Here is a 25710-nt window from a genome sequence, read left to right on the forward strand (position 1 = left end):
GGCTAAGCTGGCTCACAAAAAAAGATGTGGAGATTAGTAGAGCTGGCACAACAGAATGGCAAGGGATGCATGTCCAAGAGCAGGGCAGATGGAAGGGAAGGAGAAGGGAAAGAGTAGTGACAGCTGGTTAGAAAATCCTGCAGCAGTGACATGCCCAGCAGCCACCTCCCATGACTTGCCTGTTTGCTCTTGCAGTGAGGCCACATGACCCTCACCGACTAAAACAAAAGCACTTCCAGCTTTCTTAGAAGAGACTTTTGCCCTGCTGCTGTGACTGGCTGGATAAGGTACAAGGTAGACAGAGTTATTCTTCCTTTTCCAGCAACAAAGCATGTTTATGGCCCACATGCTTGCCCTAATTTAGTTTCCTCCCCTCCTCCTCTCACTGGAAAACCTGGTGCTGAAGTCAAACGCTTGCCTTGCTCAAAATGCCAATGTCACAGCATCTCTTTCTGAAACAAAATCTCTAACAAGTCTATGGCCTGGAAAATAAGGGCATCTGAGCAATTTTCAGTTAAATGGCAACTAATTAGAATAGAAATAATTATATGATTTGGAAGAGACCTGAAATGATTTTTTTTTTTAAATTTTGAGCAATAAAGCTGAAAGTAATTTCAGATTGATTTAAAGGTTTTTCAGCGATACAACAGCTTGCATATAGGTCAGTCCTTGAATGCACATAAAAATGACATTAGAGAAGCCTATTTTGCTTTCGTCCCCAGCAATCTCCCATTCTCACAACAATGGCATCAAAATTGGCTGTTGCTGCCCTCTTTCCTCTTAAAAGTGTACAACTGCACTTTTTAGTATTAAACTGTGAACAGGCAGTTGATTACTGGAAACCAGTAAGTGCCAACCATGCCTCTCATGCTTCATTCTGCTGGTTTTCCAGATTCATTACAGATTTAAATATCTGACAAAATATGGTATATTTCTTTTAAAAGTGGACATGGGTTGCTATAAATCTGCAGAGTGGCTGCTGATTTATAGCAACATGAATCTTGCTTACTGCTTCTTTCCCCTACATGTCCATCTCAATGAAGAAAGAAGTTTACCTGGTCGAATTGCTGAGACAGGTAATATCCGATGACCAATAAATTTGCCTCCTTCTTCATACACTGCTAACCTCAGACATGCCAAGGAAGGTAAAACAACCTAGAAGGCAATATTGTTGAATTATGAACTTTCTGCTCTGAACAAAAAGGCTTCTTCCAGGCAGAGACTACATAGCAGACAGAAAGAGAAAATTCAGTCTAACAGATAGAAACATCTATAATAGAATCACAGAATGTCAGGATGGAAGGGACCTCAAGGATCATCTGGTCCAGCCCTTCTAATCCTATTGTTTATGTGATACATCTCAGCACCCTGTCAAGCTGAGACTTAAAACCTTCCAGAGTGGGGGAATCCACCACTTCCCCTGGGAGACCATTCCAGTGTCTGACTATATGACATCTATATACACATCCACAGAATCACAGACTGGTTTGGGTCAGAAGGGACCTCAAAGATCATCTAGTTCCAGCCCTCCTGCATAGGTAGGGACACCTCCCTTAGACCATGTTGCTCCAAGGCCCACCCACCCTGGTCTTGAACACTTCCAGGACGGGGGCATCACCAGCTTCTCTGGGCAACGTGTGCCAGTGTCTCATCACCCTCACAGTAAAGCATTCCAGGGTGTGTGTACCTGTGTCAAAATAACTCTCTTAGAAATATTTTTCAGTCAAGAAACCTCATATGGCATCTGTGCATAGTGTGTTGAACTCAGCAATTTGACCCTACATTTTCAATATGATAAAGGGATTTTTTGACAGCCCAAGTCTTATCACACTTGACTGCCACTCTGTTTTCTGCCCTGTGTGGCTTAGTTTCCTTTGCGTATGTGCCAACTGCATCACATACTTCTGCAAAAAGTAAATGATAAACATGTTAGTGTTGAAAACTCAACACACAACTCAACCTGTTTTGCAGAGTGTGAATGTATGAATTGCATGAACCAAGTCAACCCCAACAGAATTTCCAAGTGCAGCAGAACACTAACTGGCTGGGCTAAAAGACATTTAATCAGGCAGGATGTTTACTAGCATGGGATGCTTTTTTGGCACCACAAACGGAAGAAGGCCACACATTGAAAAGAAAAAATGAGAAATCAGGAAGATTTACTTAATCTAACCTATTTAGATAGGAATCTTTAATATTGCTTTAAAAAAACATGTATCTCGTTTTCTTACTTAATGCAGATACGCGTGCAAGTATTTTTTGATTTGCATTTTTTCATAATATATGCTAAAATTTACCTAAACAATGAAAGAAGAAGAAAAAAGCATCAATCCAAAATGAAGAGTTTTTCTAATTTATTTTCAAGATTACTAAAAATAGTAATCTATGTTTCTCTGAGCATGGAAGCAGTCAGACTCAATCATTAACTAAATAAAGAAATGAAGTACACTAATTGGAAGTTCATTACAGAAGCAAAATGCTAGTGATGTTTCCAAACTTAAGCTCTGGCAGGCTGCCAAAGCAAAATCATTCAGAAGGCCAAATATTCAGGGAAAAGGGCTGCACTCCCTAGAAAGCAGAGCTGCAAGCACCAACTGTGTAAACATCTTTGTAGTGTTAGTTCACTATATTTGGATGTACAATACATTGGAGAAATAGAAAATAATTGTTTTCCAACACCTGGACTCAGAATCCACTCAACAGCATCCTGGGCTGTACCACCAATGTAGCCAGCAGGAGAAGGGAAGTGTTTGTGCTCCTGTACTTGGCACTGGTGAGGCTGGACCTCCAGTACTGTGTTCAGTTCACCACGGGAAGGACATTGAGCTGCTGGTGTGTGTCCAGAGAAGCACACCCAAGCTAGTGAAGGGTCTAGAGAACAAATCCTATGAGAAGTGGCTAAGGGAACTGGGATTGTTTAGTTTGGAGAAGAGAAGGCTGAGGGGAGACCTTATTGCTCTCTCCAACTACCTGAAAGGAGGTTGTAGGGAGTTGGGTGCTGGGCTATTCTCTCAAGTAAATAATAATAGGACTAGAGGGAATGGCCTGAAGTTCCAGCAGGGGAAGTTTAGACTAAATATTAGGAAGAATTGATTTACTGAAAGAGTAGTCAGGCACTGGAATGGGCTGCCCAAAGAGGTGGTGGAGTCACCCTGAAGGTATTAAAAACCTGTGTAGATGTGGCACTTTGGGACATGCTCTAATGGGCAGGGTGTATTTTTCTATGTTGATGGTTGGACTCAGTGATCCTAGAGGTCTTTTCCAACCACGACAATTCTGTGATTCTGTAACCACAGTGCCCAGTAAGAAAGACCCAGGAATCTGGTTAAAAAAACAGCTGAAAAGTGCATTGTGAAGCACAATAAGACAATAACATTGCGCAGTTCTAAAATATGCTCAGTATTTTCTGCTTCCTCCAAGTTTAGAGCATTGAGTTCGAGCAACACTGCTCAAATTGCAGAAATAACTCAGGAGCCTATGTTCCATTTCAAGTGGATGGCATTGATGGGGTTTCATCACCGAGGTCATATTTATATAGCAGAATCTAGTGTGAGGCAGAGACAGCAAATTGCTTTGAACATGTCAGGTTGACAACCAGATTGTTATAGCTGTATTCGCATTGTCTTGCTCACAGGTTAACAGGATTTGGTCTTCAGCAGGGCTGTTCAACCAAGGCAAACTCAGCTAAACTTCTTCTGGCATCTGTCTTTGCTCATTCCTATGAGCACATGGCACTGCATCATGCCACACAGATGAGACCATCAGCAAGTCTGCTGTTTGTACCAATCTCAGTGAAAGAATCAAGGTGACTTTAAACTCAAATGTTTTAGTAGGAGAGGACATGAGTGGAGTGGCCAAATCATACCTAAAGTGGTTAGCAGTAAACAGTTCAAGAAACAATTATTTGGAATCTCTATATTTTCCTCCTACAAATGCAACGTTTCACTAATCCACAGATTTAAGCTACTGGACAGTGATGAAACATGCACAAAGCAGATTTGAGAGGCAAGTGTTACACTGACCTTCTTAAACACTATTGTTTCCTCTTCCCAGACAGGATTAACTGCATTGCCTTGAGAGGTCTTGGTCTTCAAAGCTTTCCTTCTTGTATCCACAGGCAGGCCAAACATGTCAACTTCCACATAGGTACCAACTTTTTTATCAGAAAGAAACTGACCTGAAATTATCTAAAATGAAAAAGGAGGATCACTAGAGTCTGCTTTGGTGCATTAAAAACGAGTGGCTGAAATACAGACATAGAATTCTCATTAATGATCAGATCGTATGCATTTAAAATAAAACCAAAACAAACCCAAGCCCACAATAAAGAAAAAACTACTGTTTAGTATCACAGACACAGAAAAACAACTTATGAAGCCTGGTTTCCTGTGGTCCTGAATTCCCCTAAGAGAGATAATTTGGATGAGATCATGTTGCTGCCCTTCCCTCATCAGGAGTAGTCATTTGGATCACCCTCCTCAATCTTGCTGCCTGCTTCCACAACACAGGACCTTTGAAAACTGCCAATTCTATTGCGTTTCAACAACAGGTTCAAAAACTGCTTAAAGAAAAGATGTACAAGCAGCAGAGAAATTACATGTGTTTTTAACTGTGAGGGAGAAAACAAGGTAAAAAAATGTTTTTCTAATATAGGCATTTCACAGAAGCTGAAGAGTTTCATTATGAAAATAAGATAATTACAGAATAGCAGGTATTTTCTAGTTCTTATTTTTAGCAGGAAACACAACTCTCATCTTTAAAAAGTTAAAGAAAGGTCTGCAATTACTTCAGAAAATGGAAGATGCACAGCAATGTGTAGCAGCATCACCACCCGTTAGCAAATTCAGACTTGCCTAAAAGCATATCTTAATCTGTTCTCAGCTCTATCTTCTATGGGCATTGACATAACCAGCAGAGCAGTCACCAAGCAGGCAGAAGTAGCTGACTTCTGACAGATGTCTCATGACTCCTGAATGTCTGTTCCTGCTAAAAATGCTGTGTATCTCCTAACAGTTATTGAATGACTTCCAACTCTATTTACCAAAATTACAAACCAAAATGCCCCTAAACCCACAGGAGGGCCTGAAAGCTTCCCCGATTTCAGGCCACCACAAAAACTCATTCCCACACAGTCATCTTCTTTTACCATGCATGTCATAAGATTATTACTTTATTCATATCCCTCCCAGCACTGCTCTGCTCTGCTTGTGTCTGCAGTCTGAGAGGAAATACTTGCTTTCTCTAAAAGAAAACAGGAGGGTATTTTGCAGGTGGATTCTATAATATAGACAGTGTTTAAACAGACAACTCCATTACAGGAATAACAGGATTTCAGAAAGTTTATTATCTTATAATAAATAACTAGAGATATTCCAAGTATAAAATTGTAATCCTGTTGTAGCCAATGCAATCTATCTCTCTAAGCATTCATGCAAGTAGTTTTCAATTTGTAGACTCCTGGTGGTCCTTGAATTTCATTAGAGGCCCTTTAAAAGAAACATAGAAAGCCAAGTCAGCAATGAATTGCAGCTGACATTTATGGTTCCACAGTCCTGCTGGAGAACTTGAAAGGAACCAGAAAAATAATTTATATTAAACAGTGAGCTGTTCTTGCTATGCCAGTGCAACCTACCAGTTTGTAACAGTGTGTTTTAAATTTAGCTCTTTGTTACTAAAACCACAGCCAAACTACCCTTAAATCCACCTACTTGCCAATTACTTCTATGAAAAAGAACATATAAAACAGAATACATTTATTTATCCTACAATACGGAATGTGAGGCAGAAGATCTCCTGTAATTTAAAAATGAAATGTACTGAAATGGTATGTGTTTTGTTTAATTTCTATGGTCATTTCCTAGGCCAGTGCATACCAGTAATGTATCTATGTTCTAATGTTATCATGAGAGCAGTTTTACCAGCTGCACACTTACCTTGACAGACAAGGTGTTAGCCACTATTCCATCCACTATACCTTCAGTAAATGGATCGAAGTGTTTGTCTGGTCTTCTCATGAATTCTGGCTTTAACCTGTAACCGCTTTTGCCATTGTACTCATACATTCCCATGTTTATTTGCATAGACAAATCTAGGTGTTAAAAACATCGGTAAGAATAACATTCTGTGGAGATAACCATTTAAAAAAAGCAATAAAATAATACTATTTATTGTCATTTAAAACTGACTAATGCAAACAGCTGTTTACGATACACTGTTGCTTATGTGAAGAAGTTTAGATGCAATTGCAGCCACTCCCTTGGATTCTTTTGACAAGTAAAAGACATCTGTGAGACACCTTTCAGAAACTACTCAAAAGCTAATATTTCAAGTTTTAAAAGAAGCCTTGATACTCTTAGGTTTTGACTACTTCAGTGAGGCATTACTGTACCTGACCCCATATAAAGTACTTAAGTTTCTAGCCCCTTCTTACACAAGACACTGGGTGCTTGATACTTAATTGAAATTGGCCCAAACAGGTTTTTATTACTCTGCACATTTTCAGCCTGGGTAGGGTTTTGCTTTCCATGGAAAGACAGTGTATGCACAGGCACAACCGGAAAGTAATACGGGAATGATGCCACAATACCCTGTGCCCAGAAGTACAACATGGCCAGAGTATGTCCTGGGATGCATAAAATGGAAATATTTGTATATCTAACAACAGACATAGCCTTGGAAGAAAATATTCTATTTCAAAAGTGACTGGTGCATCTAGGAGCCAAAATGGCTTTGTTTCTTAAGCACTCACTTTCAAAACATAATTTGCTGTCTAGGTCTACATCTTAGTATACTGAGATTTTGAAAGACACAAGAAAAAAGTCTCTATGAGATCTGAAATGCCACTCAGTGGTAACCACTTACAAATTATAGCAATACAGAGGGCATGATGTATGTGCAGTGTATTAGCTACAGCACAGTAATCATGAATATTCCTGGTTTAAAAAAAGCTAAAACCACAAAACTGAGTTTAAAATGTTAAACAACATCTCCGTAGTATCATTTAATTACTAGACATATTTTGATCCATAAAGACTTTCGCAGCTATGAATCAGAAACCGTTTTAGAGAAGTAGTAAGGTACAGCTTACAAAATCGAGACACCAGCATAACTTACCTACAGTTTGGAAGTTAAGAGCAACCATCTGGCAGCCAGCATTCCAGAACACTTGTGGCATGTAGTTTGAAGAATCTACACGTGTTCCCTTTGGGTAAATTCGGCTTAGCTGCATTTTGTTGTATCTAAACAGTGAGTAGTTAAGATACTGTACATATGAAAAAAAGGATTTTGCAGAGAAGTGAAACTGCAACATTCAAATGCAGGTATTTTTTACAGCATGATTTCTGCAACCATAACACTTCCAGAGATCCACAGTTTTTTAGGAGGTATGATAAATATGAGGTAACAAGAGGTGCTGTTTGTTCCTCTACAGAGTACTTGGAATGAGCAACAAGGAAATAGCAGAGGCATATGCATTAAAAAGATAGCATTCATAAAATTCTGTTTATCATTATGGCTACTAATTTGGGATTTTCCTAAGACTACATTTATAGCTGCCAAAAGCTATAAACAGCAACTCTTGCTCTGATGGGAGCAGAGGTGTCCCGTTAAAAAGTCAGTGCTTTTCTAGAATAAACTTTAGAATTGGTCTCTACATACAGACAAAAAACTCTGACAGAGTGTGCACTTCTTATGGCTGAGTCTACAAATCTCAGATATGAGAATATGCTGCAGGTTACCTGTGAAAATAGTTCTCCCTTAATCTTCTTTTAAGGGAACACTTTATCTTGGCCATTCATTCTTAACTCCAGCCATGATGAGAGACATGGAGAAACAGCAAAAAGTCTAAACAAAATGCTCTTTAGCATTTCTTTAAAAGTTATAAGAAACCCCTAAAGAATAATTAAAAAAAAACTGTGTGGAAATAAAAAAGTTCAGTGGTCTTAGATCTACAGGCATAGTGGGAAAGCATGTAATCTTGCATGATGTTGCAAAAAAAGTCAGCGATGCTTCAGCAATTTTGACAATAACTCATACCATCTCATACAGGATGAAAAATTTAACAATGAGAATATAAAGTATCAGGTCTGCAGTATATTGTTTACACCTATTCCCTCTAGTCCTAGCCCACAGCACAAGGACTCATGCCAGCTTTTAAATTGGCTCATCTAGGATGGCAGGCAGATCTACAGATTTCATTTGGGTTTTGGATTTCCCCAGCTCCTGTCTCCAAATTTCAATAAAGCCCTGTAACAGATCTTAGACAGAGAAAGGCTAAGGAAGCAGTTTTCTGAAAGTCAAGGATACTCCACAAATTCCACAGGAGACTTTGTCAGTTGCTCAAGCCCTTTGGTTTCCACAAAGGAAGACATTTCAAAACTTTTGTTGCGTTCTGAAAGTGTAAATAAAAACAGTGACATGTTAGTGCAGGAAACCCTACGAGATACATGAGCTGCAAACAAATGGTTTAGTCTCGGTCCCCTTATTCCATCTCCCGTTCACCAGCTCATTTCCCCTTGATGTCAAAGAATTTATGTGCACAGTTGTTTGCTGACAGCAGTAAGCTCATTCTATACATATTTTAGAGTTCCCTCTAAACTCACATTAGCACTACCCAAATTAAGGGCACAAATTAAAGGTACTGCCTGAGATTGCTCCTGCTCCCGCTACAAGCAACAGAAATTCAGTGCACAGGCAGAGATCTCTCACATTTGCCTGACAAACACTGTGTGGATATTTTTGAGATGTAGAGCCCAAAGCTCAGAAGTGAGATGCAGAGGCAGTGTGGCAGCTTTTGTGGGGAACACAGAAGGCCCTGCGGGATCTTTAGATTGTCTTTGCAGGCAGATGCAAGGGCTTTGAGCCAATTTGAAGCTATAATAACTAATGTCCGTATCAGATTAAACTAAGCAGTGCCTACAGCAGTTCTCATTATCTTCAGTATGTCAGAGTAAGGTCACATCTGTCTCCAACAGTCACGGAAGCATTGCCATCTAATCATGCCTGAAGGTACACTCCTGTGTCCCAGCAGGTCTTCAGACCTAACCCTGAACTGACACGGAGCTTCTATGACCTCTTTAATTTGGTCAAACTTTCTGACCTGACAGTGGTGAAAAGCTCCTTCTAAGCCTGTAACTCAATGAGAATAAATGTTGTGTATTGCTACTCACCTTTGCTGGATGTGTGCACAGCCTTTCAATGTACCTGTGCAACATGTTGTAGCAGAGAGCCTAAGTTCTTTCTAGCTTTAGTATTCTTTCCTTTACACTTTTGTATGAAAGCTAAGGATTCCTGCAAAATAAGAGCTTCCCATTTTGTCAGAATCAGCTATGTAGACTGACAGAAGGGGCCACAGCACTGGGAGGTCATATAAACAGGATATCTCAGCACCGGTCTTTTTAAAAATGAGGGAAACAGTGCCTATGTTAAAACATGAACTCTCTAGCCTTGTTGCTTTACCAAAAGCAAACAAAAAGCAGAGAAAGGGCTTGCCTTCACCTGGTTTTAGGAGTAATTGTGCTGTACTAATCCAGAGACAGCCAGGAGGCCAGCCTGGCTGGCTCCCTGAAGTCAAACTGCGAAGCTGCAGGAGTGGGATAAAACTGAACAAAAGCACTTGTCTTGCAGAGAAAAGGAGGACAGAAACAGGTGGGCACTTTCCTTACAGGAAGCCAAAAAGGAAGCAGTGAATCCAAAGAAGTGTGGAACTAGAATGCTCAGGCCACTGTGAGACAAAAATGTGCTGCCAGTTTGTGAAGTACAAACTGTTCTCAGTGTATGTGGAAGAATCAGAGGATGACCATGGTGTTCTGAAAGTAATTCTCTCCCTCTGGGAGAGATGGGACTCACTTTGTTGTGGTCCTTAATTCTAATTAGCATCCATCATGCTACTGCCATTACTCATAGCTGTTATCTCCTAATGGTGAAAAATCCCTGCCATTCCCCAGGGGTTGCTCTCCTACCACTCCTCTTTTCTAACAAACAATATCCTCTCTTTCTCCATACCCCATTGCAGCCAGCTCACCTCTGTCTCAGTTCCCTATAAAGGAGCCTTACAAAGGCACTGAAATAACTCTTACTTTATCATTCCACTTTACTAACAGGATAGCACTAGGAACACACATATATACTGGTTTTATTCTATTCAGGATACAGATACAATAAAGTACTAGGACTTATTGTAGTAATAACCTGCATCTCTCAGATTTATCTTGAAGTAGAGTGTCTGAAGGAGACCAGAACTGGTACCTGTTCAATGACTTGGTCACTAAATGTCCAGGGCTTAATTAAACTCCTAATTAAAATATGAACAATTATTTCCTTGTAGTGTCTGGAGGGGATTAAAAAACCTGCCCTTCAAAGAAAAGACTGTGCAGGAGACACATTTCTCTTTCATGATACTTAGTGCTATGCTATCTTATCAGAAGGAAGTCACTGCTAGACAAACAACTCTGGCCATTGAAAAACTGCCTGAAAAGCTTTAAAAAAAAATACAGTACTTGCTGTCAAAGAGAGGGAAAGTATTGAGTGAAGGCAATTAAGGGACTGTTACAGATCCAGTGCTATTCAACATTTTTGTTAACAGCTAGGGTACAAGATAAGAAAAAGCCCTTCTGTAATGTATGAATGACAGAAGCAGTGAGGTGCTGTTATCATCATGTAAACCAGGATCACAAATCAAAACAAATTCTGACCTAGAAAATATTAAATTGGAAAAATACTGTAACACTGAAATAATGAGTAAGACAAGTATGTAGCTCTGTGCTTCAGAAAATGAAGTCAGAGAAACAAAAATTAAATCTGGGCAACAACAAGCAAATTAAAAACCAATCCACATATAAGTCCATTATTCAGCTCATCTTTGCCAAATTTAATGGTGCTCAACAAGAGAGTCCAGGCCAGGGCTAAGACCAGAACACATAAGTCATGCTGCAGTGCCCACTGCTTTCATCAGCCAGCAACATATACCGTGGAAGGCCACTGCTTTATAGAACTGACAGTATGTAAAACATAGCAATTTTTTTCAGCCCAAACACCACAAATATTAATTCCTTAAAACTATGAATTCACAGGAATTAGTATGATTGATCAAAAGTCACACCAAGACTTCTGATAAAAACTCTGGACATAAGCAGTTCTTTACAAAAGACAAAGCTTGGAAAGACACAGGCATGCATATGAACAGAAGAAATCTACACAAGCCAATTCTATAACAGCTGCATCAACTTGTCCTGCTAGGATTCACATGGTTCCCTTTCCAGAAGGAATCTGAAGGAATCTCTCCTTCCCACTGTGTTTTTTTAATTCTATTTGAGCTAGAGGAGATTGCTGTGTCTTGCTTGACACTACTATCATGCTTGATTCTCTGCACGACTTTGTGGGTGCTTGTGTGTATGTCTGTATAAATACCCCCCCTTCCCCCAAATGAACAGGTAAATAACTTCTTATATGTTTATTATTCATTATGTGTAAATGCTAAATCTTGTGTACAGTTGCAGACTTAGGCACCAATTACCTGTCTTCTACCAAGGCCTCCACAAATCCATAATATATTAAAATGCTTTACATTTTAACCAAGAAGCGCCCAGAGCATATTGCAACCTGTCAAAAAAACATGGAAAAGGGCAGGCAAACAGTATGAAGTTTTGCATCAAGAAAGGAAAAGATGCTGCAGAGTTGATTGAGGATGCTACCGAGTGCATTCCCTGCAAGCTGTCTTCTGTAAAAGCCAGCAGGGGATGAAATTATGGCCTTTTCTATACAATACACAGGGCCAGGAATGAGTGAATTTGCATATGGGTAAGGGCAGACTCTGCTTACACTGAATCCTCTATAAAAATAGCAGAGGAAAACTACAAAGCATTTGCCCAATCTAAAGGAATATTTACCTCCCCTTTTCTCAAGCTGCAGTAACTGAAGTTACTCTTCAGTCGTGGAAAACAAAGAGAATGTATGTTCAAGATTTAACAAATGTTTTTGAAATGGAAGCATGTGTATTGCTGATGAAGCCTGGTACTTAGACTAATGCAGGTTTCAAAATAAATATGAATTTATTTGGCTGGACACCAAGGGAACATTTTCTGTCTGTGTGCCTGTATCTTAACTGAGAGGAGGCCAAGTAGCAAATTACCAGAACTTTCTTCAAAACACTTCCTACGTGAATTGCAGTATAAGATATTGCTCATGCTTTGCTTACTTACTTTTTGATACTTCAAATGACTCAAACTTCACAGGTTGAATGTAATTAACCAGGTTAGACATCTCTTCTGTGGCCATAGCCTCACTTCCAGCAGTACCCTGAGACATAGAAAGAAAAATGCTGCAGTTTTGACCTGTCAGAATCCATGATGACCATGGTCACAAATACCAAAGCCTGGTTTTCTATCAGCCATAGTATCTTTCGCTGATCCTGGCCTGGTGAAGTCAGTACCTCATACTGGAAACTTCACTTACTAATGACAAAAATTTGCTATAAAATTTAAATGTTTAATTGAACTGCTACTGTAATCATGCTTGTACCTTGGCTCGTAGGGAAGGGACTGCATTACCTTTATGCATGCATAGTGCTGAGAAGATTTATCAGTACTGTTGGATAAACAATAAATATAGCTCTGAATTTTCAGTGCCAAGCTTTTCATCCATCAAAGATAAATACACCACAGGAGGCTGTCTAAAACAGATCAGTTGTGGTGCTATTAGTTCTTGTTCTTCTGGAAATGAAAATATAAATAAACAAAGCAAAGTTGTGCTTCCTAACCGACTAACAACTTCAGTTTCCCAGTGCTCTTCATCCCTTTTTCCACTAGATGGCAGTCCCGCTCCTACTAACACAGGCCAACCCCACAACTGATGTAACCGACCCATCATAAAACACCCTTACTTCATCCATCGACGACTTTTTACAGTCATCATCATAGTCATCATCATCATCGCTCTCAATCTCTGCTTCTCCTGAAAAGTTTTAAGCAAAAGATAGTTACTGGCTGAAGCAATAATTATAAATATCAGTGGTAAGTTCAAGAAAGATGTGCAAGTATAAATGTAAAGGAGATTACGTTACACATGTCCTTTTTGTCATGGGCACAAACCACATACACTGTCTTGAGGAATTCATCCATTCTCAATACCGATAAATTATTTTTGTTCAAACAAACAAATGCTCTTCCTTTGCAGCTCTTGGATGCTCAGTGTTTGGAATCCCAGTGTAGGTATCAGTACTAAGAAAAGCATGTTGTAGTGAGAGCAGTGTGTGGGTATAGCATCAGGATATACCCTGAAGAAAAGTGCCCATGCTCGTGGCACAGCCCTGGGGTTTGGGAGATGTGAGTTCAAACTCCCTCTCTGCTGCAGGATCCCTGCACAAACTTCAGCGAATGCTTTCACCCCTCCTGGAAGTGCCTCGTGGAACAGCCTGCACAGGGTGAAGAACCTGTGTGTGAAAACTGGGGAGATTCTCGTGTGCTATGGTAGCAAGGACTGTTCAGCAAAATCCATCTCTTCTGAAGGTTTCACAGTTCATGAAGAGAGAGGCAGCCCAGCTGGGAGGATCCAGCACAGGACCCGGGCTGCAGTAGCTTCACTTCAGCTCCCTTCGCAGACTGCTTTGGTTTGCGAGGCACATCCCAAATTCACCAGCTGAGGGCAGTGCAAACCAAATAATGTGAAGAAGATGGGTAAGGCTCATCCTTTCCTTAAAAAGCTAGGACCAGATAAAATACGTTTTATACCCTCCCCCAGTTGTGGTGTAGTCATCAAATTTCTACGGGCAAGACAGATTCTTTATTGGTAATTAGCAAATGCCTCCCCTCATCTCTAAAATGTTTTTATTTGGTTGCACCAGAAATTAAACCAATAAAGAATACTAAGCTTATTTTGGTAACTCCTCCTGTAGATCTGTCTGTCATGAAGTACACACTAAACATCCTAAGAGTACTCTGAAAAAGAAGGTTTAAGTTGTACTCCAGTCAGCCATCCACACCTGTAAGATCAACACTTCTCCCTGAAGGTTTTATTCTACAGCCCTTACAGCTTTCTTCAGCAGTGACAATTTCATTTTGGTAGCACAAAAATCTAACCAGTGTGCAGCATTCCCACACTCTCCAGAGAATGTTTATTCAGTCTCAGTTCCTCCTGTCAATTTAGGGTCTAATCCAAAGTCCACTGAGTCAATAAAGAAACTCCTCTTTGTTCCAGTAGTCCTTGCCTTGAATCATGCCCAGCAGGCCCCTTCTGAACATGGAGAGCACATATGATTTAAATAATGAGTGTGCCTTTCACAACCAGATGATGACTACCCAGGCTATGTTTCCTTCCAGATGCAGATTTTGAAATGTCAGGCTTTTTATTCGTGAACACATTTCTTCCTGAACATTTCATTGAAGAAAATAACATGATTGCTCAACAGGCTCAAGGGATGGCTCAGGGAACCTCAACACATTTGCAAAGAGCCAGCTGAGCTCTCGGAGGATTTGCAGTGACAATCTTTGGATGGGAAGCTCTGAGTTGATTTAATTGGACTGGCAAAATAGAACTTCATACAGTCCATGAAATGGGAGATGTGGGCAGGTTTTGGCCAACTTGTACTGCTGAGATACCAGGTAGATGATAGATTGTTTTTGCTAGAAGTGTCCAGGGAGAAAAGTACACAATATACTATCATTTCTTTAAAAGTATTTAACAGGAAAACTCCCAAGGAGATCAGATCTCATTTTCAAGTTCTGCATCAGACAGCAAAACCAGGAGAAATAGCACACAGGATTGCAAACACAGAATAAAAATTAGTGTTTTAGAAAGCATGACTACATCCAAATTGCCTTTCACCCAGCAGTATGGTCCCATACTCAAACCCTTCTTACTTCATTACACTGCTGGGAAACAAAGTCAGTGAAAGCCTTGGGCAGACTGAAGAGACATCTGTGCTGAAGACACCTTTCCTTCTTTAACTGTGGTGGTGGCATCAGCCCCCTGCCATCATTCCTATCCCTTTCCAGGGGGGCATAGACACTGTACCATATGCACATGGGCTGTATTGCAGGTCAAGTCCAGTATGCAGGTTTGAAGTTGTCGAAGGGACAACGAGCTGCAATGGCAATAAATATTACTTGCATTTTGATGGAACTACAGACCTAGGTCAAGACAAGACTTTCCCATGCTATGTGGCATTCAAATACAGTGAAAGCAGAGAGCAGAGCCTAGCTTCAAGGGCTTGCTCTCCAAGTATGAGGCAAGAGCCTGCCCATGGACAGAGGCAGACAGAAGAATGTCAAGAAATGAAAGGCTGTTGCTGCCTACCACAAAAGGTAAGATATAATCCAAATACTGTCAACTGCTCACAGGCAGAAAGGCACGGGAAACTCCCAGTGGGAGTCAGGGTGCAGTCTCAGGGATATTTTCAGAGAGCTGCCTCTAGTAAGTGGGGAAGAGCAGGGAAGAGTGGGGAAGGCATAAAGGTCATTGGGCGATGCAACAAGTGGAGAAAGGAGGCTGAATCCCAGGTGATGGGTAGAGGGGTTCAACACAGGAATACTGATTGGAAGATGATTGGTAGCGGAGAGCTGGGAATGACAAGCCAAATCCCTATTGCCACAGGCTGAGCTAGCAAAGTGCTAAATATTACCTATTCTCACCATGTCTGAGCAGAGTGACAGATATTGAGAGCCTAATAAAATGAAAGGTTCTACAGTGCTTGAAATTCAGAGGAATTTGGTAATCTGATTTCCCAGACTCTTTTAAAATAAGAGCCAGAATGGATTATAAATGTGGCATTTGCTGGTGCCACTTGTTAGCTCCGTAACATTTAGGCAGCCACCAGCATCTTGTGGGGGGAAATCACTCTTTGTTTTTTCCACAGCCTGTACATCAGCACCTGCTGATTATTAAAAAGGAAAAAACCTGACTTTATTCAGTTTGCAAAAACATTTTCCTTTGCAACAGAGGGCCATGGCCCCAGCTGGCATGCAGTAGCAATTTACCAATGCATTTACCACTAAGCCTAAAACCTTTTATCCAGTTTTCTATTCAGTCATCATGAAATAATGGAGCTGATTCTACCCTCTCTCTCTGTCTTCCTGCGACTCTTCCATTGCAGAACTTTCTACACTTTGACAAAAACATCATCCTATCAGCAAGAAATGAACAATTTGCTTGAAAATGTAGATACCTTTTAATTAGCAAATTTTGGCTACTTTATGTAGGCCTGCTTTTGGCAAAATGTATGTTCCACTGTTCTTTTTGCAGTGTAGTCTAGCTTCCTTAAAAAACTTGCTTATTTACCTCAGTTCAGTGTGCTAAAGTAGACAGGTCTAAGATGCTTCTTTACCAAAATAACAATCTATCTCACAAATGTTATCTCAATTTTTTTTTCTGCTTTGCCATCAGAAAAAGCTTTTTCCACTGACAGATATTATATCCTACTGAAGTTTACATCAGTTTCATTAACACCTTGCAAGTCACACTGCAAAGCTGGTTTCAGAATATTTTTTTTAATTATTATTACTATATCACCACCATCTAAGTTTCATATGGCATGTTTTATAACTTATAGAAAGAGTGGTTTATTTAGGTTTAAATCTTACCTCAAGCAGTGTGAAGCTTACTATCAACTGAAGTACAAATCTCCTTATTTTTGCACTGCTGTGGAAAAAGTCATTTAAAATCTCAAGAAGGCTTAATCAGCACAACTTCTGGAGATCAGCAGTAGTTCTGACAAGAGTCAGAACAATACAACAGAGTCATTTGAATAATGAGCCCACCTTGCTAACTGTAAATATTATATTAGAGTTGGATTATTAAAACACTTCATGCTAGGAAATGCTGAGAACTGGACTTCCTTTAGTGAGTCTTTAATTGCATTACACTTCTGATGTTCCAGAAAGAAATTGGTACTGGGTACAGAGGAGCACTATGACTGCACTGCTTCAGCATTACATGTTGCTGATATTGAGATGCATGTATGGAACTGCATGCATTGAAAAGAAGGGTGTCACAGTGACTGCCCCATGCAGGAACCATGCTCTCTTCACTGGGTCTAGCTACAAGTGGTGTTACCAAATGGTAAATAATTTTTTTAAAATGTTCACAGACAGAAATCAGGCATCTGATTTACAGAGATGCTGTAAGCTGTAGCTCAAACCCCTAGAGCTGTGCTCTGAATACTTAAAAAGTTGAAGTATTCTTGAAAAATCAGATCCTGGATGTTACCTGTCACTTACCCAAACACTGCTTTTAAGCTCTCTCAGACTTGGCTGTCCTTAGATAAAACTGGCTAATACTATTTCACTTCCCATGGGTACTGTTCAGCTAAGTTCACTGCTGTTTGTCAAAAGCTCCTACGCAGCCTGAACAGCCCAAAAGAAATTCACTGCAGGATGAGGATGTTCAGTCTAGGAGGATCAAATATCTAATGACAGAAAGAAACGATATTGACTAACTGCATTCTACAAAAGACATGTAAGTCCTGGAGGAGAAACAATGGCTGACAGAAGGATTACAAGTAATAAATTTAGCAGTCACAGATGAACCAAGTGACCATATAAACATTGCAATCTCAGTTCTAGCATTTTCTGATTTTGAAGCGTTGATGTTCACAATCTACGGTTAACAGAGGTGGTTTTATATGTAATACAGATATAGTATTTATGGTTCACTTGTAAAATTATACACTCTATTATGGGACTGATCCCCCTGCTTTACATCATCACCCATTTCTGAATTCATATCCCAGGTCTTTTGCTAAAAAACACTTAGAGAGGCTCCTGAAAGACAAAGCTGTTACCCTCTATACAGACCAGGCACTCAGAAAGCAAAGGACATATACTTTGCCATCAGGTTCTCACTATGTGCTCTTAACAAAAATATAGTGTGAGGAACCCAAGCTTGACTTCAAGTGTTGGAAAGCTGGCATATATATACTTTTCTGCTGCCTGGGATTTGTGTAGAGCAAATCAAGAAAACAGTATTAAATTATTCCTGACACCAGGATGAATCCAAGCTTGAAATCCAAGCTCTACTCCAAAACATGCCCTTTTCAAAGTTTCTTAACACAATAGCTGAAAACTCTTGCTTGGCTTCTAACAGGATAAACAATGTTATCCATAAATACAGAAGGATTATTATTTTTTTTTTTTTTAATCCAGCTAAAGGCAAAATGCCAGCATGAAAATTTTCAGGTCAAATACTCAGAGCTCAGAAAAAACTGCAAACAGTGGGAAAAAGTTTTTTAATGGTAAATGGTAATGAACGTATATTCCAGTCGAGCTTTCAATTTGCTCTGTAAATATTCTGCTACTGGGACACAAATGTCTATGCTTTTAGCAATCCAAAATTTCAGTCTGAATAGGAATAAGATCTAGTGCAAGGAACAGACATAAGGCCAGGAATCAGGATACACAGATTTTGTTGTTTGTGCTGCTGCTAATCCACTCCTGTGGTTCAGAGAAAATCCTTACTTTGTATTTTTCTCTGCACTTCTGTCTTTTCCAGTTGGCTTTTAAGTTCTTCATGAAAAAGACCCTCTCTCATAATTTTTGTATACCAACACTCAAAACAGTCCCCTGTAGGTCCCATAGGCCATACCTGAATATATAAATTACAAAATTATAATATTTAAATTACAGTAACTTTTCCATCTCATTTCTATTTTACAAATTCTTCTGATAATGAATAAAGTAAATGTAAGACATTGCTTCCCATTGGCTACATTACTTACAATTCCTAATAGAAACAGATCCTTATTTGCAGTATCATTTTTGCCTGCTTCTATCTCTGGAACAGAAAAACATTTTACAGCACTTTGCATAGAGGTCTCTGACCTGTTCCAAGCTAATGCAACACAGCAGGGGGTTGAGCCAGACCTGCCTGAGGACCAATGACCTCGTTCACAGTTCCCCTAAATCTAAAGACACCGTGAAACCACTGCAGTTATCCTGTGCAATGGTTATGTCTGAAAGGAGACCAAATGGTAGGCACATCTCAGAGGCAACAGAAAAAAAGAAAACATTTATATTTGTTGTTGGGCTTGGGCACACAAAAAAGGCACCCACAGGTGGAGAACTTGGCAGCTCTGTCTGCTTCCTAAGCAGTGCAAACAAATGTTAGCACACATCACTGAGCTTTAGCTCACTCCAGAAGTGATTCCTCAGCTGCAAGCTTTCTCAGACTCCTGGATCACCAACACTTAGTGTTTTTTCCTACTAAGACCCACACTGGTGTGTACCTTTACCTTGCTAAAGACATGTTAAGTGGTTTGAATTATAGCTGTAATCAGGTATTTTAGGGGGAAATATATATGTAGGTTCAATTCATACCTGCTCCAGGAGAGGAAGGTTCAAACATACTAGATGTATCACTGCATGTGTTGGAAGCCTGCTCTGAGAGCTTCTTTTTTGCACTTCCATCTGCAGACTTATGTGACTTCTTTTTATTCTTCACCAGAATTTTGTACATTAAATCCATAGGGCTTGGAAGAGGAACCCCAGGTTCAAGCTTGCAAAAAAAGAAAATTGTTACAACAAAAAAGAAATGAGCTTATGGCAATTTCTGAGGGCCCACATGGTGCATGATAAGTTTGTGACCTCTATAAGCCCTGTTAAAATGAAATGTATTTTGCATAAGAGGTGATCTCAACATTAAATGAAACAGGACGATTGAGGGCACTTAAGAAGAAAAGAAAAATGCCTTATGAAATGTCTACAGTAATTACTAAAATAAGTGTTAGTTCAAATATGAAAGCCTACGTTATAAAACGGCAGCGAGGAGAATTTATTTCATTTAGAAGATTACAATTCCTCATATCAGAACAATCTCTGCATCAGAAATTATATGCTTAAGTCACCAACCACTCACGTTGTTGAACTCCCTCCTTCAGACTTGGTTATGAAAGGCTGTATATGAAGAATGACACAGGACTGAAATACTTCAATAAAAATTCACACTGATATTTGTGAACCATATTACCGGGTATTTTTCCAACGGATCCATCAGCAGTGCATCTCCAAATATTAATCTGCAGTACTCTGCCATTTTTGCCTGTTGTTTTGGGCTAAAGGGGAGAAAAGAAGAAATAAGTCTTACTAATGTAACAGAGTGAAAGCAGCAGTAATAGAATACCTAATATACCAAAACTAGATGGAATTTCTGATTCAATTGCTGTGAATTTTTCAGAGAGACCTAGGTATAACATAATGTAATTCTGATTCCTCATGGAGCTTATCAAAAAGATGAAGTAAAGGCAATAGCCAACTGAATAATACTGAAACTGAACTTTTAACATGAGGTATATTTTTGCCATGCACTTAGTAGAAAATAAAATTGAGGCTGTCAGTTGTTACCTTTAAGGAAATAACTCTTACTTGAATCTGCCCATTTCTCAGGCAACATTTTTATTCAAAGTTGAAACATTCTCCTTATGCTAGTTTATACACATGCCTGGCATTCTTCTCTCTCACCTCCCTCCCACCCCCAAGCCCATTTACATTTCTTTCTGGTTTTGTTTTACCTGACCCAAGGCATGAACCCCAAAACAGTTACAAAGAATGCAGTCTTTTCTGCAAGTGCCTCTTAAATTTTCCAAGCCAAGGGTATCCATCCCCTTCCTCTGCATGTTGATAAGGCACAGCCTTTCAGAAGAAGGGGCAGAAGGCATTACTGGGGTCTCAAAATCAGCAAAGCTGCATCAGTTACAGGTACTGGTAGGGAAGCAGCAAGTTTTTGTGCAGATTTCTAAAATGCAGTCAGTTTTACTGTAGATTTTCTGATAAGATGCAGGCTACTTACCCATCCTATGTGTGCTAACCCACGTGAGGTGGGTGCTTTGCTTATGTAGGGTCCCCTGACACATCCTCACTGGCAGAAGTCATAATGTAGATGTAATTGTGCTACTGCTAAGAGGTATTATGTCAGTTTGGGGAATTGCTGTAATGAGTAGTGGTGTAACTGCATTTCACATGCATATAATTACATACTGCATGGATGTTATGTGTACAGAACTGGGATCAGCTGCCTTAGTGGGGATCTGGTCAGATTAGTTTTTAACACTTTAGATATTTAATTTAAAATCAGATAGGGTGTCAAATTTTACCACAGTAAATTACTTCATCAGTTTTCATGACATCCACTAGAAGTAAATCCAACCTCAGTGAACTGCATTTATGATCAGTTTTCCCAAAGTGTAACAAAAGAATGAAATACATTCCACATCACAGTAATAGGAGTTTTAGGACTGAAGAGAGATTATACTGCTCAGAATGCAGCTCAGTGCTACAGTCACTCTCTAATTTTAGACAACTGTTTATTTTTGTTTTAAGTGCCTGCTTAGAAGCTGTAACATTTGAGCTTAGATATCTTTTCAAGTTTCCACTTTTGATACTCTGTTGAGAAGTCTCAACAAAGAACAGGTTTATATTGCTTAACTAACATAACTTCTTCAGCTGCTGTTAATTATGACTTGGGTATCACAGAAGATACATGAATGGTGTAAGTGGTTGCGTTACTATGGAGCTCTTCCTCATGACAAAATAGAGCCGGGAATATAGGAAAAAAGGAGTGCTCGTTTTCCTCTAGCAAAGTTGGAGTACAAAACCCATTATGTTTAGTTTGTCATTAGCTACCAGCTGAGCAACTGGCACTGCAGCTCTTCCGGAGGCCAGCAAGGCCAAACCAAAGCTGAGATAAAACCTGGGTGGCATCTGAATCAGACAGTATAATTTCCCTGAGATCAGCATTCTGGATGTCCCTTGAAGCAGATATGGGGCTGAACCAGTCATTAGCTCAGACATTGACAAAACATATTGCGAGGAGGCTTTAAATTATTCCACAAAGCTATGCAAGTGCTGCATGAAGTTTAAATCACTATGGCATTTCATTACTGCTTACTTTTTCATGCAGCCAAATCTGCAAAAAAGCTAAAATCTACTTATAGCTGAGGATGTAAGATTAAGATGAAGACAAGCAAGGCAGTGGAACTAAGAAACCACAAGGCAGAAGATGACAGGAAGAACAGATCAGGCTTCAGCAGTGGTTAACTGCATCTAATCAGAAGCTACCAAGGAAAATAAAGGCACCTCAGTCTAGTAAGCTATAGGTCTAGGAGTCATTGTAGTGAACTGTATTGCAGTCACCTCCATCAGGATCTATTTTTAATAGATCCATGCTCTTAGAACCCAGAAAGTTCAAAGGAAACCTCCTTGAATAAAAAGATTCTATGAATTAGTTATTGAAAAAGTTGTAATTAGATGTGACATCAGTATTTTGAAATGGGCACGTCAACTCCAAACAAAACTCTTGATAGGAATATGAAAAAAAACAATGCAAGAGTTGAATCTATTAAATTTCAAACTATGATTACAGATAGAACAAATTCTTCTGATCTTGTGTGTTTAATTACATGTTTACCTCAAAGAAGTACACCAAGAACTTTCATTTTTGCAGAAGAGAAGAACACAATGCTACATCATTTTGGTTTAGCACATAAATTCCAGTCACTGTACCCCAGAGGCAGAAGGAAGGAAAAGGAAAACTAGGTGAAAAACTATTGGGGTTTTATTATTATAGAAAAATAATCTAGCAACAGCAAAAACAAAGTAGGAAAATCTTGACATTACAACATGACATGTCTTTGTGAATTGGACTATATGCCCAGACTATATTTAAGACCTCCTAAGAGGGAATAAAAAATAGCCAGAAGCACCAGGATTTAGCCAGTGGTTCTTTTTCATGGTCTCTCTCTCTAAAATAGACATACACATGTGTGTATGTTCAGTTTCACAAGACAAATCATTACTAGTGGTACAGATTATGTATTACTATTATAGTCTTTTAAAAACTGAAATATCTGTTTCTTTTTATTTTTCCTTTTTCCAAAAGTACGAACCAGGGCAACAGATTGAAATGGCAACTCTACTGCATGAATATATTTCCTCATTTGTGTAATGAAACAAAAAAGCAGGTATTTTCTGGTTGGCATGTACTGTTACTGGAAATTCTCTCAGCATTCATGTATTGAAATGAAAACTGTCTCAGAAGAGATGCCTTCACCTATTTTACGATTTTCACTGTGCAGAAATGGAAAGGTAGCACACAGATTAATTACATATGCCCCCAGATTGTGCCAGGTCAAGAGGAGAAAGCGTGAGAACATGCTATCTGGAGATACAGAAATATAAAGAATATTAAGAGATGTTTTCACTACTATTACCGTATTGCTTGTACTTTGTTTTGCTGTGCTTGTAACACGCCTGTTAGGAAGGTCAGTCACAGAGGTTCTTTGGCATTATTGCATGACTACGGTCCCTAAAATTTTATTACTATCATTTCCCCATAAGACAAAGACATCTATCATTCCCAGAAGGGTCTAAAAGAATCTAAAGTATAGTAAGAAGTGATAAAAATCCTGTTAATAGCTCAAATAACAATCCCAGCAAGAAACCAGCAATATGAATAAGCAATTAATTTTAATCTTGGAAGCAATCTTACATGGATACTGCTCAAGGATCACTTAACCTTTTTGCTATGTCATCAGTGCATTTCTTGTTCTAGAGTGTCTGCTTTCAGATTTGCAGATTGCTTATCTTCTTGCAAGCCCAGTTTCAAGCTTCTTAAGATCTTCAACATTTTCAGGGCATTTTTCTATTGTTTTGATAGAACCACATCTTTTCTTAGTACTGCCTTTTTTCAATGTGCATGTTTTGACTTCAGTATAAATGACAGTACACATAATATTTTATATATTCTAAAAGTTACATGCTTGCCTCTTTATCTAAACTTTTAATGTCTAAAAAAAGGCAAGAATGAATATACTACACTGTGGAGTTACAGTGAAGGAAATGAAAATTCTTAAGATGCTATGAAGACATTAGAGAGGAGTCTTTCCAGAAAAAAACATTGAAAGAAAGCAAAACAAGATGCTATAAGCTTGTGGTTTGTTCCCTTGATGGACAGAAAGTGTTAAAAATACTTTCCCATACATAAACCAGAAGGAAGAAAAACTGCATTTTAAGTCCAGTGGTGATTAAGACTGTCATACCTATGATGGTGATGTAAAATTTATTTACCTCTGCTACTCACAATCTGTTTAAAAGCCACAAGTACAGAACACAGGCTAAAACCATATTTCTGTTTAAGCTGATGCCAAAATTGCTACTGATTTGTATAGGACGAGCATTTCACACGGACTCTTGTAGCTTGAAAATCAGAAAAAAACCTTGGTAACACAGAAGGAGGAAACTCTCAGGTTTTGTTTGACAACAGTTCTATAAAAACACTTAGCATTTTTTAATACTTAGAACAAAGCCCACCTCTAAGATCTAGGAGAAAAACAACAATCCAAGTAAATGAAAAGACAAAAGGAGCATTCCATGAAATTAGGTGAAAGTTCCTATGAGTGGCATGACTAATTGCAGATTTCTCTAGCAGCTACTGAAGAAATGAAGGGATAATTGTAGCAGTCAGGAAAATAACTAGAAATTATGTTCAGCCAAAGCAAAATTAGAAATGATACACATTAAGTCTGATGATTTACTGCAGAAAATAATAAATACAAATAAAGCTTCAGAAAGAGAAAATACTTGATATTGTTTTTGCAAACCTGCTTCGCTAAAAACCTATGTGATAACAATGCATGGAATAGGACATAAAAAAAACACTTGGGGATAATTAATTATTCCATTACTGGATTTTTCTGAACAGAAAGGTCCAATTGGTTTTTATGAGACAAACTGTAAAGATCAATTTAACACAGCTGTAACTCTCTTTTCTTTCTGACATATTCCTGCAGTATTACGCAACCTCTAATTGTGAGTGTTTCACCTTATAGTTTTAAAGCCACTTCTGTACATAACTTAGTTCTGACAAGAGTATATTTTATACTTTTTTTTACTTCTTTATTTTCCTAAAATAGAACAGATCCCCCTAGAGTAGTTGAAGATTTAAGTCTTAATGACTTTAAACAAAGAAAAACGTAACACGTCTGGGTAAAATAAATTGGATATTGCTTTTTCTCTCCTTTGTAGTAACACTGTGAATGCATGTTTTAACAAATACAAAAGAATGAATACAAAATATAATGCACTGAAGAATGCTGGTTGAGATAGTTTCTAAAGACCAGAGGTTGCATTGGGAAGCACTGAGAAAGGCATTGTGAGTTAAAACTTATAGTAGTAGGAGAGCGTGTCTAAAGTGATAAAACTTACTCCATAAAGAAAGGAGTGAGGAGACTGATTAGAGAGAAATTAAACACAGTATCTTTGGGGTCTTTCAGAGGATGACAGAACTAACCAAGTAGGATTTAACAGGTAGCTGTTTGAATTAGAGCTGTGTGGCCTTTCAATGTGTGCGGAGTAAACACATAACTGCCCACAAAAGGTAAATTTATACTGTAAGGTATACGGGAGGTGTAGGTCAGCTCTCTGATTTTAGATTTTTCTACCTACATCGTTTTTGATCATTACTGCCATAGCTGTTCTTAAAAAACATTCTTACACAGCTTCTTCTACCAGTTTCTTCCCTTATGACAAGAATGTTCTTCATAAAACAATGGAAAAGCAGTTAGCCCTCATCCTTTTCCTCTTCCAGAAGCGAAAGTGCCAGCATCTTTTCTGATTTGTATTAAATCATTCCTAGCTGTGCCAAAGACCATTTTTTATTTCACATTAAAAAAAAAGTTTCCTAGTCCAAACTGCCCCCAGAAGTGTTGAAATGTTTAAAAAGTAGAGAACAAAA

General features: G+C 38.9%; 1 protein-coding gene across 4 annotated transcripts in view; it reads right to left on the reverse strand.

Annotated features, from left to right (window-relative positions):
* The window catches only part of PLCB1 (phospholipase C beta 1), a 401022-nt gene that overhangs the window by 80841 nt on the left and 294471 nt on the right, over positions 1-25710 (reverse strand). For all 4 annotated transcript variants that reach the window (XM_071740286.1, XM_071740289.1, XM_071740290.1 and 1 more), the window contains exons 13-21: positions 19951-20035; positions 19302-19479; positions 12878-12948; positions 12198-12294; positions 8305-8389; positions 7114-7238; positions 5934-6088; positions 4023-4187; positions 1056-1155 (exon numbers count right to left, since the gene is read on the reverse strand). In XM_071740286.1, the coding sequence (XP_071596387.1) occupies positions 1056-1155; positions 4023-4187; positions 5934-6088; positions 7114-7238; positions 8305-8389; positions 12198-12294; positions 12878-12948; positions 19302-19479; positions 19951-20035 (1061 nt within the window). The remainder of the gene's footprint in view (positions 1-1055; positions 1156-4022; positions 4188-5933; positions 6089-7113; positions 7239-8304; positions 8390-12197; positions 12295-12877; positions 12949-19301; positions 19480-19950; positions 20036-25710) is intronic.

Source organism: Heliangelus exortis, chromosome 3, assembly GCF_036169615.1.
Source record: "Heliangelus exortis chromosome 3, bHelExo1.hap1, whole genome shotgun sequence".
Lineage (NCBI taxonomy): Eukaryota > Metazoa > Chordata > Aves > Apodiformes > Trochilidae > Heliangelus > Heliangelus exortis.